General features: G+C 38.3%; 2 protein-coding genes across 3 annotated transcripts in view; both read right to left on the reverse strand.

The window, feature by feature from the left end:
* Positions 1-1,612: 1,612 nt before the first annotated feature.
* LOC145470450 (roquin-1-like) lies at positions 1,613-8,710 on the reverse strand. 2 transcript variants are annotated; one of them, XM_081454262.1, is made up of 5 exons: positions 8,304-8,710; positions 5,909-6,766; positions 4,884-4,931; positions 3,720-3,872; positions 1,613-1,804 (listed from the first exon to the last, which is right to left on the reverse strand). In XM_081454262.1, exons 2-5 carry the CDS (start codon positions 6,698-6,700, stop codon positions 1,640-1,642), a joined length of 1,158 nt encoding a protein of 385 aa, XP_081310388.1. In that variant the 5' UTR covers positions 6,701-6,766; positions 8,304-8,710; the 3' UTR covers positions 1,613-1,639. The 2 variants fall into 2 exon arrangements, with proteins under 2 accessions (XP_081310388.1, XP_081310389.1); XM_081454263.1 differs by lacking the exon at positions 8,304-8,710 and having other exon boundaries at positions 5,909-6,864.
* A 6,733-nt stretch (positions 8,711-15,443) lies between these two features.
* Positions 15,444-17,287, reverse strand: part of LOC145470464 (uncharacterized) — a 28,674-nt gene continuing 26,830 nt past the window's right edge. Inside the window, exon 4 of the mRNA XM_081454279.1 lies at positions 15,444-16,890. Coding sequence (XP_081310405.1) covers positions 16,424-16,890 — 467 coding nt within the window. The 3' untranslated portion in view covers positions 15,444-16,423. The remainder of the gene's footprint in view (positions 16,891-17,287) is intronic.

Here is a 17,287-nt window from a genome sequence, read left to right on the forward strand (position 1 = left end):
AAAATACGTCGTTTTCATTTAATACAAAATACTGCAGGTAATTACAAAATGCTGCAACTTTATTACAAAATGCGTAGTTATTACAAAATGCCGCAGAACAATCCGTAAGTTACAGTCTGCGGACCGAGAACAAGAGGTTACTAAGATATTGAGTATATCTCTACTGTGTGTCTGACGGGTTCTGGAATTATTTCTATTCACAAGGAACGGCTTCAAATTTCTCACGCACGTCGAAAGCAAAACGAGCCAATTTAAATTCGTTGTTCAGTCGTTAACACGTTTTAAAGCACAATTTAAAGTAAAAGAAAGTTTTAAAATTTTACTTGCTGTAAATGTTATTAAAGAGCACTTGGCGGTAAATCACTGTACATTTTGATAACAGAAACAGCTTTAAATTTTAGCGGGCCGTACAATAGAATACGGCCCGCTAAATTGACCAATCACAGCGCGCGTAGTAACTGAGAGATATAATGAAGTTTAATACTAATAATAATTGGAAATCACTATTTGAAGGAATTTTCCGGAGTTTTAGTTAGAATTCTACCAAAACAATTAGACTATTTGTTATCCATTTCTGTGAGGTTACAGTTGATTCAGCCCTTTGTGAGGGTTAGCCTCGTCAACTATCACCTCATGGAAATCTTGAGCTCATAATATTAAACAGAAGCAAACAGTCAAAACATTCGATAACATTAACCCACCTTTAAAAAATCAACAAGTCCTTGAACCACAGAATACACTGAACTCATAGCTTGTTCTAACTCATTCCACTCTGGGCATGTTGCTTCTGCAGTAGACAACCAAACAAAGGTACATTATCAGGAGCACAGCCAGCTTTTTGTAAAGTTGTTGATCTGGCTAGTGGGCGACACTCTGGATGTCTGGAGGCAAATTTTTCAGATAACACCCTAGAAAATGTTTTCTCCTTAACTTCAGAGTGATGTTATGTGTATTTCAACAGTACTTATATTTCAGAATCTATATTTCAGTTCCAATATTTTAAAATTTCAACAGGCACAAAATGGGCCAATTTTGACTCATTGCTAAATAAGTGCACTACCTCACAAGCAGTGGTTGTATATTGACAGCACCATAGTCCATTCCAGGTGTTCACTTGCCTGGAGGAGGCTAACAGCACCCAAATTTTAACATTATTTTATAGAATTAATTCTAGTTAGCAGAGAATTGTCCAGTACACTAGTTTTCTCTTAAAAATGCTAAATATGTGCGCTTAACTTTAATGGTATAAATATGATTCACTATGATTTAACCCTATTTGATATACCTTTGCAAGAAAAACGATGTTGGTCTGGAGGGGGAGGGGATCCCATATAAAAAGGACGGGGGTGCTCGTACAAAATTTGAACAAGAATCCCTGAGAGGTACCAATATCCTGTTTTTTTGGGTGTGGCTTGAAATTCTTTTCACTCCTAACCCTAAAAGGTACCGTGAAAGCTCCAGCTTTGGACCTTTTGAGGCTGAACACCCTAAGAGCTACCAAAACCTCTTTTTTTTAACCCTTAAAAGGTAGGCTGAGCACCCCTATTCTTTTTTATGTGAGAGTATCCTTCCCAGGGACGTTAGATAATAATGCCAATAAATGTATTTTCAAGATCGTTTAACTTAGCTCTAGTCACTGTTAATTGCAAGAGGAAAGGTTGAGGGTCAAACCTGTAGAGGCATCAATCTGGGACAGCAATTCAAACTGCTTTTGCATCTGGCAAAGATTGGCAGGATCCCCAGATCTCTGAAGAGAAATGATGAGCTGCTCAATGCTGTCAGAAAACGAGGCTGGTGATTGTAGCTAAAACAGAATGAAATGCAATGGATTAACCATGGTTACTTAGAAATAACACTGAGATAGAACTGCTGGGAATGCAATCCAGGGACTTTAAAAAATCAACAAGTCACCAGTTAAGAGTTATCAGATTATCTGCCCAAGTGTGTTAACTGTTTATTATCGTAAACCATCAAAATTTGCAACTAGCCAATCAGAAACCGTGTCTACTGTCCTGATATCCTGCAAAATGAAGGCCTAATTGACAAGATATTTTAGTTTTAATTTTCTTTTTTGATTTTTTTTTTTTGATGTGCCAAAATAGAATTACAGTACATTTGATTAATAAATAGCAAAAATTAATTTTGGCTCAGCCAAACTGACCACGATATCAAGGCTTCCTGACACGATGGCTGGATTTAGGTACAACATACCTAACCATACCTTTTTGGTATGCTTCAGGCTTGTTTGATCTTGTCATGGTTATTTTGGCTTTACCAAACTGGCCATGATATCAAGGCTTTTTGACACGATGGCTGAATTTTGGTATGCTTTGGTGGCCTTGGGGGGGGGGGGGGCCTTTTGGTATGCTTTGGAGGCCTGGGGGGGCACTGCCATATATGGGCTATATAGGTATGAGCTGCTGTGAAGGGTATGGTTTTCAAGCAGTTTACTCTAGGATAGATTTTATCTAGAGTAAGGAAACCAGGAAATGCCGCTCAAAAATATGAAAATGATCAAATTGGCAAGTTTAAATTTACGCAAATCAGCCTCAACAGTGTTGATAGATGGGGGGATTTGGGGAGTTCACTCTAGTATAGGTTTGCAAAATTCAGCTGAACTAGCTCTGGTATAGGCTAAGGGTTCCAGGGTCCCAGCAGCACATCACCACCCAGAAATTCCCAAAACACCCCCCCCCCCCCCCCCGGGTTGGAGACATTTCAGGCTTGTTTGATCTCGCTATGGTAATTTTGGCTCAACCAAACTTGTCCAAATACAAACCATGTCTCAAGCAAACTCCCCTGAAATGTCATCAAAGCAATTACCAGAAATTAGGTAAATTTAGGTATAAACATTTTTCTGATTGTCAAAGTCTTATACATTTAGAACTGACATGGATACGGCTGAACTACTGGTAATGCATTTTAGAACTCAGAGGCACATGTACATTATCTAATCCATCAAATGTTTTTGCCCGAATGTGATTAGTCTAAATCAAATGACTGAACGTGCCCCAACTTTCCAAGTGATGAAGGTAATTAAGGTTTAAGTCTGCATACCAGCCAAGTGGCCCATCAGATGAGAGCTTATCCCTGTTTCTGTGAGCAGGAAGTGACTAGGAGTATTTCTACTTCCCCCTGGTTGGGACGCTAGTCTATCGCAGGGTTACCCCCAGCATTAAATTCACCCATACCCACTTATACACCTAGCTGTGTGGAGAGAGGCACTGTGAGAGGAGTGTCTGGCCCAATCTTGAATCCCCAGCCAGGGCTCGAACTTGGACCGCTCGATCCGGAGCAAGCTCACTAACCTTGAGGCCACCATGTGATATTCCCCAATAATTTTAAAAAAATTAATATTTGCAGGATAATGAACGCACGCAATAGCCTCCATTGGACATATCTGCTCCTTAAAGCTCACAGTTTTTATTGAGCTTCACTCCAAGAAAACTGCTTACTTCTCAGAAAAGCTTTTAATTACCCCAAAGAAACAGAATTTACTAGTAGTTTGAACATTTTGACTGTGTTTACTAGGAAATTTAATTTTAGAATCTATAGTAATAGTTACTCAAATTATACTTGCTGATACTAATCAACAGAAAAAAATCCAGTTTGCAATTTATAGTTGTAAAAGATTTGGTTCCTCTGATATAATTGAGTTTCAAACAGTGCCATGACTCCATTTACAATTCTCTCAACAAAATTGTTACTAGTTCTCAAACCTTGTCAATAATTGACTGCATGTGAGACTTGTGATCTTGGTCACCATACAGCAGTGAGGACCACTGGTCCGGGAAGATGTGCAGACCTGCTTCTGTAGCAATTTTTACTATCTGTGCATCATGCGTCTTCCGCAAACCATCATATGTACGACACTGATACAAAATAAACATAAATTTTTAAAAGAGGACATTATGCTTTACATAAATTGTTAATTGCTACTATTTTTTCTTAATTCATTTGAAAAGTTAAAATAATTGGACAATGGGCTGGAGGTTTCTTAGTGGGCAATCAAAGTCGTGAACCAACTGTCAAAGTCAATTAAGAAACCATGAGTGAGCTGTCTATTGTTTTAGCATTTAATTTAACCCACTGACAAAAAAGTCCTTATTTTATAAGCATCGCACAAATGCAAAGTAAAAGCCATTTGCAAAGATTGACCAGCTTCTCGTACAGTGCATTGATCATTAGATCATGGTCAATGATGTGTAGCCAACACAATGTCAGACTCAGTGTATTTACCTGCTGGTCAGTTAGTTGGTTTTGCTGTACCATTTAATTAATAGACTGCACTTTCTCGGAGTTTAACCCACATGGGATGACAGGAGAACGCGAGAAAGGCCCAGTGGGAGGGGGGGCTCTCTCATACAACAAGAATGGGGATGCTCACCGCACTTTTAGGGGTTGAAAATGCGGTTTGGTACCTCTCAGGGTGTTCAGTCTCAAAACGTCCACAGCAGGAGCTTTCACAGTACCCTTTAGGGTATTGAGCCAAAAAAAAAAAAAGGAGGCAATCTGTTTCATTATAATTGGTACCTCTTAGGGGTGAAAAACATTTCAAGCCACACCCACAAAACAGGATCTTGGTATCTCTTAGGGGAGAAAGGCTTGTAATTCATGAACCATTAAACCAAACCAGTGAATAATGGTAATGAGTGCTTTGATTATCTCTGATCTTGGGATGGTTACTATAACCCACAATGGACTATGCATTGAGTCTTGGCCCAAAAGGGTACCTATTTCAGGTTGGATCTATTCAAAATGGAAACTCAGTGCAGAGCCTTAATCCCACATGCAACTGAGCCCCTGCCCTTTTGGGGATTTTATCCTTAAGAGTCCCGAGAAAGGCTTAATCTCACAATGAAGTAAAAACACTCATACTGTACCTGCTCGTCTAGCTGAAACAGAGCTGATTCATTGTCTTTTCTCTCAACCTGAGAAAAATCTTAGCATTAACATCGATAATAATACGTTCTTATATTACAAAATGTAGCTCACGCAGATTTAACTAACAAAACTTTTACAGTAAGAGGCATTAACATTAAAATTTTAAATTAATGTCATGATAAACATTTTTTAACTTTAGCAGCCAAGGGCTCAGCTGGCCCACATGTACACGGAATGGTAGATGTGAGTATACTCTTTGAGTAAATAACTCTGCTAACATTTACCACATGACTAAGTTAGTTCAGCAGGGCCAATAACTAAAATCAACCAAACAGATTGTTTCATTGCTGCATTGCTGGTCCAATATTCTCTAAATACAGAACCAGCACTGTCCTGTACATAAATGAATGATCCAGCAGTACTTACTCTTCAGTAAAGATTTTCTAAAATTTTCAGTCATGAAATAAATCTCTTAATTAGTTATTAGCCAAGCTTGTTCAGGACCATACTGGGAGAATATCAGCTGTCAGTCTTTTTTCTCTGACCTGTAATTTGAGGTTACTCAAAAATATCTGGCTCTTGGTCATTAAGCACAGATCTTGACCTCACTACACTCGGTCTCTAACCATAACCTCTGGACAAATCATATTTTCCATCCATTCCTGAGCTTCAGTAAGTACATACAGTGTAACTACATCTTTACTATTTTCTTCTAAGCATTCAAAATAGCAGAGTTCAACTTAATTCAGTGATGGAGTACAACAGGGTTTGGACTTCTAACTTAATGATGTTCGAATTCCAGGTTTTCCAAATTAAAAATAATTCCAGGACCCAGAACTCAGACTTTTTGTGTTATAAATGCTTTTAGAAAAAATGCCTTTTTAAACTCCAGGAGTTTCCAGGAGTAGACGGAAAATAGACCATTTTGAGGAATTTTCCAGGGAAGTGGTAGGAGATTTTACAAATTTCAGAGAGCAGTTAACTTAACATAGTGCCAATCCTGGTTCATTAAGATTATGAATACCTTAAAGCATGATGCCCTGTACAGCAACTGGACTACATGACCAATGCTTGCTTTGGAAGCTTGTGGAAACCGCGATTTCAGCTTCTGGACCACAAACAGAACTAAAACTTTCCTAGACAAAGCCTCTCCACCCTCAAGAGCCAATAAAATTAGTTTTAAAGCTTCTTCTTGCATTGCTGGTCCCAGAAACTGACAACCACGATCCCGCATAGCAGCCCAGAGGTGGGAAGGCAACTTTGACTTGTTTTGATGCAATAACACAAGCTCTGTTACAGTCCTTTCCCCGAGGCTTCTGGCAGCACAAATGGCCCTCACTCGACCATCAGGGACAGCAAGCTGACAATTAACTAGAGACACAAGCTTTCGCTGAATTGGTCTTGAGAGGAGATTGTTTGAAGAACCCTGATTGCAACGATTACTTGTTCCACTAGCTGTCTCATTTGCAGCACCAGTGAAGGGCTTCAACAACAATGCAAGCTTCTCAATACAACGTTTGGATGTTCTGTATTGAGCTGCATTGTGTTGTACACTTTCTATGGGGGGAAGTTCGTCTTCTGTTATTTCCACTCCAACTAGCTGAAGCAAAGCATAGTTAAATGGAAGCTTGGAGATGTCTGTATCAGTATGAACGTGATCAAATGGACATTGTGTTTTAGACAGCTTTGACAAACAGGAAATGCAAAGCGTGTGTCCACATCCCAAGGTGACTGGTTGCCGATTGCAGTCATCAAATTGATAGTTACATATAGGACACAGGAGAAATTCTGTCCACTGTGAGGTTTGAATGGGCATGACTGATATCAGCTATTTTGCAAGTGATATTTGTCGCTGGATATGCATGTAATTACCACAAGTCTCCTGGGATAATAAAAATAAACAGAACACTCTTTAAGGATGGTGCGCACTAAATACAAAGGTTTTTGTGCCAGATTAAAGGACCATGTGGGAAAAGCAGCTGACCTTTGCAAGGGTTATTGGAATCCACAAAGAAATGTTGGGGTAGCCACGCATTTTTTTCGAGATAATTAGCCTTGAATCTCAAAAAATGCTGACATCAGCATTTTCTGAGAAAGGAAGGAAAGGATGTTTCTTCACAGATTTCCTTTGAATTCACCTTTACTTACAGAAAAGCTCACACATTTATAAAGATCTTAAAACTGCATGGTAAATGGTAGCATAAAAATCATTTTTCCTATGTTTTTAATAACAAAATTGTTGCAACAGCCCTTTTAGCGTCTCTGACAGCCTTCCTCTGGTTCAGCTGAAATATAGTCTAAATACCTTTTGCTCATAACCAGAAACTAATCACGTGTTGAATAGGCTTGCCACTTCCATTTCATAACATAAAATGTGGGGGTATTACCATGCATTTTTTAAAGTTAATTTGATCTTTTTTGAAAACTTTTACGGTGCCCGTTACATTTTTTCCTGTAACCTCCCCGGTAAGTAAAACATTTGCGTATTTTGCACTTGTTTTGTGCACGCCCTATGCCATCTGCAGGTACATGTTTACAGTTGGATTTCAGTATAATTTTCCACAGAAAACAGCTAGTTTTTCAGCTGGATGACTTTAACAGTTAGCGGTCAGCGATATGCTGCTATTTTGGTATTCTCTCCTGGTTTAAGTATAGGATCATTAAACTTGATTTGGTCACAGTAGGAAAATTTTGCTTTCTTTTAGTCGTGTACTTGGTAGCGTAGTTGACTGCATCAATGCCAACCCCAGCGCGCATGGCGCTTGAACCATGCCTTGCGCGATGTGCAGAAAGTATGCACACTAACAAAAGTAGGCACCGTCCTTAAGATAAATTGTATCATTAAATTGTAAATGCAGTCAAACTTTCGATACGTGTTATTTGTAGTCCATCTCCTAGTAATAAATGTCTTGTGTAAAAGAAAAAGGGTTAGAACTCGCCTACCATAGGACGTCAGTGAAATTGTTTACTTTACAACAATTGATTCATGCTTTAGCGTAAAAGGGTAAAGCTTAAATCAATATTGTTTAACTAAAGAGAAACTAACCATTTGGCATTACATCTTTCATTGAAATTCCTGAACAGACCTGAGACCAATTCCTGAACAAGTCTGAGACCAATTATATATTCTCCTAGTAAACTTAACATGTCGACAAATAAGTAATTCTCAAAAAAAACACAACAGTGATGCTATGGTTATACCACATCTAAACGGTTAGTTTAGCCTGTGAAAATCAAGCGCGCTAGACGAAAAGCTAATATTAATTAGAAAGCACAAATTATGCCCTTAGTTAGACGACGGAACGAAAAATTCCATTTCAAAGTCATCTTTATAAACAATTTGACATGTGGCTTATGGCAAATTATTCTTAGGCATCGTGTGTCGTACTCTAAATCAATAATATAATTTAAATATTTACCTCAGAATAAGCCTTGGTTTCTACTGATAGCTGGTCTCTGGTGACGAGAGAGAGAGAGAAGTCTGGATACGAGGAAGTTCGACAAAGAAGTCTGGTTACGAGGAAGTACTGCAAAGAAGTCTGGGTATGAGGAAGTTCTGCAAAGAAGTCTGGGTACGAGGACGTTCTGCAAAATACAAAAAATTACGGAGTCGGTTTTGGTAAGCATTTCCGCAGTGTGATTACCTCCGGGCCGGATACCATTTCTGGAAGAGAATTTATAGAAACCTGATCCATTGTGGATACTACTATAACATTGAAGGTTAGTATTGCATAAAAGGGTTTTAACTGAGATGAAACTCCAGGAGTGGCCCGCTGAAAAGGAGGGATTTGGAGACAACGAATTGCTGAATTTGGACAATATGGCGGGTTTGGAGATATTTGGCTGATGAAAGTGTTTGGGACTTTAATTTCTAAATTAACGAAATTGAGGCAGGCAAGTTTTAACTTTAAAGAGGATGATTCGACTTTAAAGAGTTGGCCCGGCTTATCAGCCATAAATATGCAAAGAGATTGCGAGTGCAAAATGGGATAAAACGCAATATTGAGTAGGAAAATCATTTATTAATTTTTGCAACTGGAATTAACGGGACATGTACGGGATTTTTAGGCCAAAAATTAACGGGATATGGGAACCCCCTGATGGGGCTTCAATTTAAAATGCAAGGATCTGCAAATGGTTTAGCTACAGGCCTAGCTAGAGTGATATGATAAGCTAAAGTGCTTATTTTCCCTTTCTTAACTCTAGATCTGAAGCTGTGATTTTCTGCAATGAAGGACTTACTTAAACTGATACTTCAATCAGAGATAGTGCTTGGACTCATTCCATATCTTGCGCTTGTAATCTCGGACTTCGCAATATTTGGTTTTCAACAAAGCATTAATGCAGATGACAGAGAAGTATTCAGCTGTGTCCCCAGATGGAATGTTTCCACTGAACAACGCTGTTATGACAACTTCACTTTAGATCTGGGTGTAAAATTTTATGTTATGTTTACATTGGATGGTGGTTTATTTCCCGTTTGGATAATTACCATGATTCAAAATACAAGGTACTTGTGGAAGTTCAAGCACAATCGAATGATTCAGAATGAGGAGTCACAGCAATCAGTTAATTCACCACTCAACTGGTCACCAGACAAGTTCAGGAGGAAGCAACTGTCGTCCCTGGGTGTTCAACTTTTTGTGTTGGCCTATCAACAATATATTTCTGTTTTCAGTACAATTTTATAGAGTCTAAATATGAATTTAGTTCACCTCTGGTGTACAAGTGTTCACTTTATTCAACTGACCCAACACCAGTGAGATTCAACCAGACCTTCTCCTGCTATGATCAACATTACGAGGGAAAAGCAGATTTCAACATTGCCACTGTTGTCATTAAATTATTAGTTGTGGTCCTCTACATGATCAACTTCATTTACGTAGTAAAGACTGAGGCAAATAAACTTCTGGACAAGTTACTTGGAGATTTCGTGGAGGCTGGTGGAAGCATTAATCTACAAGGTGAGACTATCAATTTGCACTGTTATAACTTTTATGTTTTTTTTTTTTTTTAATTCTCCCAAAATTTCTCAAATAAGTACTTCCAGGGCCAAAATCTGAAATAAGTTCCCCACCCTCCCCCCTCCTCACTTTCCCCCCTTTTGTGAAGCTGATTCTTAAAGAACAGGTTGATGTAAGTTTCAAAACGCATCCAATCAATAATTGCCAGAATAAGAGGAGATGTTACATTCCAAAACATCTCAAGCATGTAGGCATATTGGAAACAACTGAAAACAATCATATAGCTTCAGCAATTTATCAAAACACCTTCAAACTTGGTTAACAATATAGAACATAAAGTTAACTCATTGTTGGTTTTAAGTGTTTATTAGTTAGGTCTCTTGACCTGTAATCAATGTTTGATTGGATTAAAGTTAAATTGGAAATGGCCGAGGCAAGCGAGCTGCCATACAACAAATTTTATATGTGTAAATTGAAACGATATGGCGTGCGGTAATTGTCTTGTTGTCCCTTATGTGATTTGCGCTGGAATGGTTGACAGTGGTTCAGTATCGTTTAAGAGATGGAGTGGTTTTCAATTGAGTGTCGAAAGCAATCAGGCAATTACCTGGGTTTTGGTTCTGGTTTTACTAATTGGTTTGAGATTGGCTGAGTTAATCTAATTGGTAAGTAGTTGGTTTGGTTTCGGTTTTACAGCACTCAATTGAAAACTACTCTAACTAGTAAAACAAGTCAATTGTGACATATTTTGTCTCTAAAGAGAAAAAAATATGAAAATGTCCTTTTTATGAGAATAAAAACTCTCACCATTCCATGCAAAGATCATTAAAGTTTCTTCAAAGAATCATTGATTTCTGATATGTTGCTTATTAACATTCTCGCCCCATTTGAGGGTTTCCTATTGCCAAGATTATGACATCATCAGAAATGTGACCACCTTAACAATATCTTATTATGCGATTTAGGGACACTAAATTCCTATTAATGTTCATTTTGATCTGGCCTCAAGGCAAAAAAAAAAAAAACATGAATGTTGTTTTCAAAGGAATAAGTCTTAAACTTCGCAGGGGGTCTTAACCAAGGGATAACCTAATATTGCCTTAAGATGCTTGAGCAGGTTTCTAGGGGTGGAATGTTTTTATATGCAGGGGGTCAATGCTGGATGGTATAAAGACCACATCATTTAATTCATAGTCCCTTCTTACAGAGGTACAAATTGATAATAACTGTGATACTTGCCAGGGCAGATCTAGGAATTCCTGAAAGGGGGTTCAGTACACCTTACCTTTTGACACCACTGCATGGATGGCAAGCACCCACAGGCACAAGCCTCTATATTGGGCTCCCTGGCCGTGTGTCTAAAAAAAAAAGTTCTGATTTAACCTTTAAATCACCATTTTCAGCATCTCTGACACTTGAAAAAAGTTTGTGAAGGTATGATATAACCCCTGGAGCTTCCCTTTTAATTACCAGAAAATCCAAAATAATAGTGTAGTACTAGTTGCCAAACTGGTACATTTTCTTTTCCTATCTTGACAACCAGTAAATTGGTGTAAGTGAAACAAACCACCTTTATAACACCATTCAGTACCACATTGAACTATTTTGTGATCAAGTGGAACAAATAACAAATAAAATGCTACTCTGGGAGGGGGTGTCAACCCCCTAAACCCCTGCCCCGGATCCGTCTCTAACATGCTCCTTTCACATTCATATAATCCCACAATGATCTGGACTAGCACTCGCGTAACTTTTCAAGAGCCTGACAGGTTGGAGGAATATGAGAGACCTCACTCCAGGTTCTTTATCATCATATATATGTAGATGAAACCTTTTGCATATAGAATAATGTCACTATTTCGCTTAATCAATTAAGTGTAGGATGTAACGCATCCATGAGGTAAAAGGTAACGCCAAGAAAATACGAAAGCAACTATGCTATGAAAGCCACGCTGATTCTGCTAAACCTTGGTTAGGCTATATACATGTAAGACAAATAAACTGACTCCAGAAATTTCACACACACAAAAAAATATAGATATCAGTAACATTGCTGACTGACTGCGATTTTATCCCAAAAGCAGTGTCAACTTAAACTCTACTACTATTTTTCTCAGTTAAACTGAATTTCACGAAATTATAACCAAAGAAAGAGTATTAAAGCGATCACTTTAAAGCGAAAACGTTATGACCCAGATTAAAGTTTGCCATATACGAGTATCCCTGACATTAGGCCATCTAAAACTTAGTACATATTAATCTAATGTTTACACTGATACAACCAAACCCGTTCAATAAGTCTTGTTCAAACAGGCTTTAAAAGTACGTTTCTTTTTTATTCCCAGAAATGCCATCCTCAACAAGATCTGGAGGTTACGCTAGGTTACGCTCCCCTTCAAACGGTTCGTTATACAGAGATGAAAATGTGGATGGTTCAGAGAGGTACCCAATTGACACGTGACTGTTTTCCTTTCTCTCCTGGGAATGGGAACCACACAAATGAATAACAGACACAGTCAGCGTAATATTGAGAGCTAAGGTCGAGTCTGTGTTATTTAGTAGCACTTTTTAGGCTTACCGAAACGCTGTTTAGTCAAACCAGAGCGCTATTTAGGCTAACGGGAGTGCTACTCCAGCTATCGAAATAATAATAATAGTAAAGATACTCCTGTCACGCGTTACCCGTTACGTCGTTACCCTAACAATTAACAAGATTAGTTGGTTTCCTTTTAAATAGTCATGTCACCATATTATATGTCATGATACACAAGACGGCTTTCAGTTTGAAGGAAACCTTCATTAGACTTACTTTACTTCAAAGCTTAGGTGTTATGAAAACAACAACAACAAAAAGCAAATACCGGATCGTTTTTAAGAGTAACTTTTTGTACAGACTAGTTTTCCTTCTCAATAGTCATGTCATCATGATATTGTTATGTCATGACAGTCCCCGATTATGGCTATTGGTCATGATTTACAAAACTGCTTGAATTTTAAGGCAAGCAATTTTTCATCGGAACGTGTTAACATGTGTATGGTTTGGCTTTTCACTTTGAGACCGTTTATACACAGTTATATTTTCCTTTGAAAACGTGCAGAAGTAGGTTCATTGCAGACAGATTTTTTAAAACATGATATTAAACTTTTGTAGGGATTTCGGAATTCAACTGCATTAGAATTTCACAGAGTAAAGACAGCTTCTTGTTTTGGTCACGTGGTCGGGGAACGAAGGGGAGCTACTTTTAACATTGTGTACATCAGACACTGTTCTGCTTGCTTTGAGAAATTGTAAGATAATGATTAAGTGCGCGGGCGTAGCCAGGATTTTTCAAAGGGGGATAGGGGGCGTCACACTGTGTCAAAGTGAGGGCACTAACTAGATTGTCATGTTGTTTTCGCCACCTGTTGTATATTGTTTGCTTAAGAAAGGCTTACAAAAGGGGGGGTCACGGGCACCCCAGGACCCCCCCCCCCCCGCCGCAACTCCTAGCTACGCCCCTGAAGTGACACTATTTTGTAACTTGGGGTTTCAATAACACCGGTGGCATTTTCTGTGATTGTCGAGACCACAGATGGAGAAATGTTTAAAGGAAGTACAATGTAGATTTACTTGTGGTGTAATATTTTATGATTGCCCGTATAAATAATGATTGATGAATGTTGTGAGACCATGCCAGTATAAAGTTTAAACGTACGAGAATTACATGAAACTTGGGACGTCTGGACACATTAGCCTCGGAAGTGTTTCATCTATGAGTAAAAATACTACCTTAAACACCCTTACAGTCAGTTTAAAGTTTAGTTTTACTTAACAAAGTTTGAGTGCTAGGTTTTGAATTAGTCTAGATATCACAATAGCCGTTTACCGCGGTTAACTTTTCCCATTTTCCGTTACATTGTAGCCCAGCATGACTGTGAGGCAATTTTGGGCAATTTTGTAGGTTCGGCCCGATCACTTTGTAATACAAATGAGAAAAGTTAGTTAAAAGAGCTACCGATGTATAAACTATATTCAATGTTAAACTCATTTAGAAAATAGCCCATAGAAAATACGTGCGCTGATTGCCTTAAAATCGTTTTTCTTTTGTTACCTCGATAGAAACATCCTTGCATACAGCGGCTGCGCCCGCAGTACGAGCGGCAGTCAAAAGTTAGCTGTCCTACCGAATCGACAATAGCGTTTTTCTTCGCAGCTAACAAAAATAAAGGTAATGCTAAAGTTGCTTTGGCCTCTTCTAATAGTTTACTTGAGAATTCCGGGTTTAATTTGACAAGGAACAGCATATTTTGTTCAAAATAACACAGCTATTACCCTACCTGGCGACACTCGACGAGCTGCGAGCGAGGTGCCATGCCGGACGCATGCGACCCATTTTTGGCGCCAAATTGGAAGCTTGGACACGCAAAACGTTTCATATTTTTCACATTTTTTTTTTCACTTTTTTTTTTATATTTTTCATATCGCTTTTTCATATGGTTTTGGAAATCGTAAATCCCTTTTCGTGAATATTTAATGCCATCTCCAGTGAGAAAAGTTACCTGAATTCAACACTATTCCTGATAACTTACATTGACGTCAGGACAGAAAAGTTTTTCCCTCCTGCTGAATCCTGGATCCGATTTCAGGCGTGCCAGCCGTATGGAAGGATAGAGCTGTTAACGTAATGATGGCGCGAGCGAAGAGAATTTACGTTTTGATGATCAAAGTAAACAAGTTTTCTCTTTTTTCGTCTAGGAATTTTATGAGCGAAATAGAAAACATGTTCTCCGCGTTTGTAGCAACTTTCCTGGAAGTTTGGGACAACTTGAAAAAGCTATTCCCGCACTCATTTGACGTTGTCCCAAGCTTCCACGCGTGTTTCTATTAATCCATTAGAATATGAGCTCGAGAATTCTATCACGCATAGAAATCGAGAGCGAATAATCTAATTGTTTGAGAATAAATCTACTAGTCGTTCAAAACTTATCTAAATCGTCTTCACAGACACTTCGAAAACGCCGAAAAGCGGCTTTCATTTTGTTAACAAGGGCACACTGCTACGCTACTCACTATCTATCACAGAATAGATAGTGAGTAGTGTAGCCAATCAGACAACGGCATTCCGAACGATAGTAGATAGTAGATCTAGATTTATACTAGAACTCGATAGAAACACCGTGCATATTTTCTTTCTTAACTTCAGCTTTAATTAAAGATGATTCAAGTGATCAATATAGTTGTACTAAGATCAGGGTCATTTACTATCACCGTAAATCAAATCCAACGATTATGTTTTAAATACTTATTCAGCAGAGGCATGTTTAAAAAATGCACGTAAAGCGAAGCTTTCACGATTTATAAGAAGGCAGTTTAATTAAATAAGTTGACATGTAAGAAATCTAAAGAAAGATATCAAGAGCAAGCGGAGAAAAGATTGTTAATCAGAACTAAAGAAGAACACATTTAAGGATTGTAAATAAGATATGATTAAATAGTGTTAATTAAAAGGTGTCGAAATGCCTTTTGCGTTCAGTTGAGTTTGCCAACGACTGAATTACGTGAAAAGTACTCGAACTTATTACAAAGTAATTTTACAGGAAAAAGGCCAATTCAGGTTTGTTTTTCTTTTGGACACTTTACGACCTACTTCACAGGCTTCACAGATACCCTATCTCCCTTGACCCATTGACACCTGTGTCGGCAGTTACCTGCTGTGATGAGCGTTGGCCTTTGTTACACTTCCGACGTCATCACCTTCGACCAAAATTGGCATCACTTATACTCAAGTTCTGAAGGAGGAAAAGATCCAGTTTCCAATGATACCCAGATCAGAGTGATTGGGTCAGTTATTATAAGACAATTAAATATGCATGAAAATGTTTAGAAATTTGATTGAAAAGCTTTGAGCAAATTTTCCCTCAACTGCATTTGGCTATTGAGAATTGCCCGTCTCGATGATGCTTTCTCGGGAATTGTTCCACTGGTTGCAAGCCCAGTAGAAGGTCCACCACTGCAGCAAAAAGATAAAAGGATAAAAAGAAAAGGAGAAAAGCCTTAAGATCGTTGGTCACGATATTCACAGGATAAAACTGAAAAGCGAGACAAGTATATATATTTTCTGACAAATATGAACCGATTAAAATTCATTCCAGTGTCTACAGTTACTTATGCTTTATGTTTGACTTGAATAAGTACTTTTTGTAAATATGTGTAACTTACAAACTTTTCTTAGCACCCTTGCACTACTGTAGTTAATATTGGTTTGTATTCATCCTTAGCGCTGGCCGAAATTTTATAAAAACGACAGCACATACAATGCGTGTTTTATCTATGCTCTTTCAATATTCAGAACTTATATTTTTGTAGCTTAATCAAAGTCTAAATTGTTTTTATATGCTCTTGTAAACGAAGATTCTTATGTAATATTCTTTAGTGACTTATAACATTTTTTTCGCACTGAAGTAACAAGATTTCAATTCTAGTCAAGACTAATAAGAGTTGAGTTTACGTTCACGTTTTTATTGTCTGTTTAAATTAAACTTCAGTCAACTTTTTGGCTTTGACAGTTTCAGATAAGTCAGAGGCTCATGTGATATTAAGCATACCACGCATACACATCAACACATGTTGTTCCACTGTTATTCTCTTCACTCCAATCGGTCCAATCCTGTCCGAACCATATCTGCAGCTCCTGATTGCGTGACACAGACACCTGAATGGGAAGATCGCGGAAAATCAGCTCTGGAGATGTGTGGGTAGTTCCGTTAAGACTGTAAAAGTGGTTTTTGTTTTCAACGCCAGCTTTTAAGTCTCCAGCTGGTGGCAGGATGGCTTCTTTCTTTGCATTGGTAATGATAGTCATTAAGCTGTTTTTGCTATAGTAGGGGCTTGTACTACAGCCCCAGTAGGATGGCGGGGATTTTCGGTTACATATGATCGAGCCCGACTTGTGGACGAGCTTCATTGTCTTGAGAAGTCCACTCTTTGTGATGTTAAAGGCGCCGAACTGGTTATTTCGCGCCCCAAAGCAAACGGATTCTTTGTTTATTTTCTGCCAGTTTCCTAAAAAAAAATATTAATAAAAAATATACAATACTAATGGTAAAAAAAGTATTTAACATGGAAAGTGATTAGAATCGACCAAATTATACATCAAGGCAATCAGAAGCGCTCTAACTAGACAAGACAAGATCTCAGTAAAGAGTAAGTACTGCTGGATCGTACAATTAGAGTTTTTCCAACAGATACGTTTATGGTCATCAGTAGTTTGTTTCGCGTCGTACATTTGGATGATATTCCAAACCCTTCTAGCTCATTTAGCCCACTTACGCCACTGGAGAAAGAGACTGCTTTCCCCTAGATTGTTTGGTTGATCGACTACGCACTTCTTATTTCAGAGCAACGACAGAGTTTAATCAATCACAGCACGAGTTTGAGCAATAAGGGCCTGAGTCTGCTC

The sequence above is a fragment of the Orbicella franksi genome, chromosome 15 (genome assembly GCF_964199315.1).
Source record: "Orbicella franksi chromosome 15, jaOrbFran1.1, whole genome shotgun sequence".
NCBI lineage: Eukaryota > Metazoa > Cnidaria > Anthozoa > Scleractinia > Merulinidae > Orbicella > Orbicella franksi.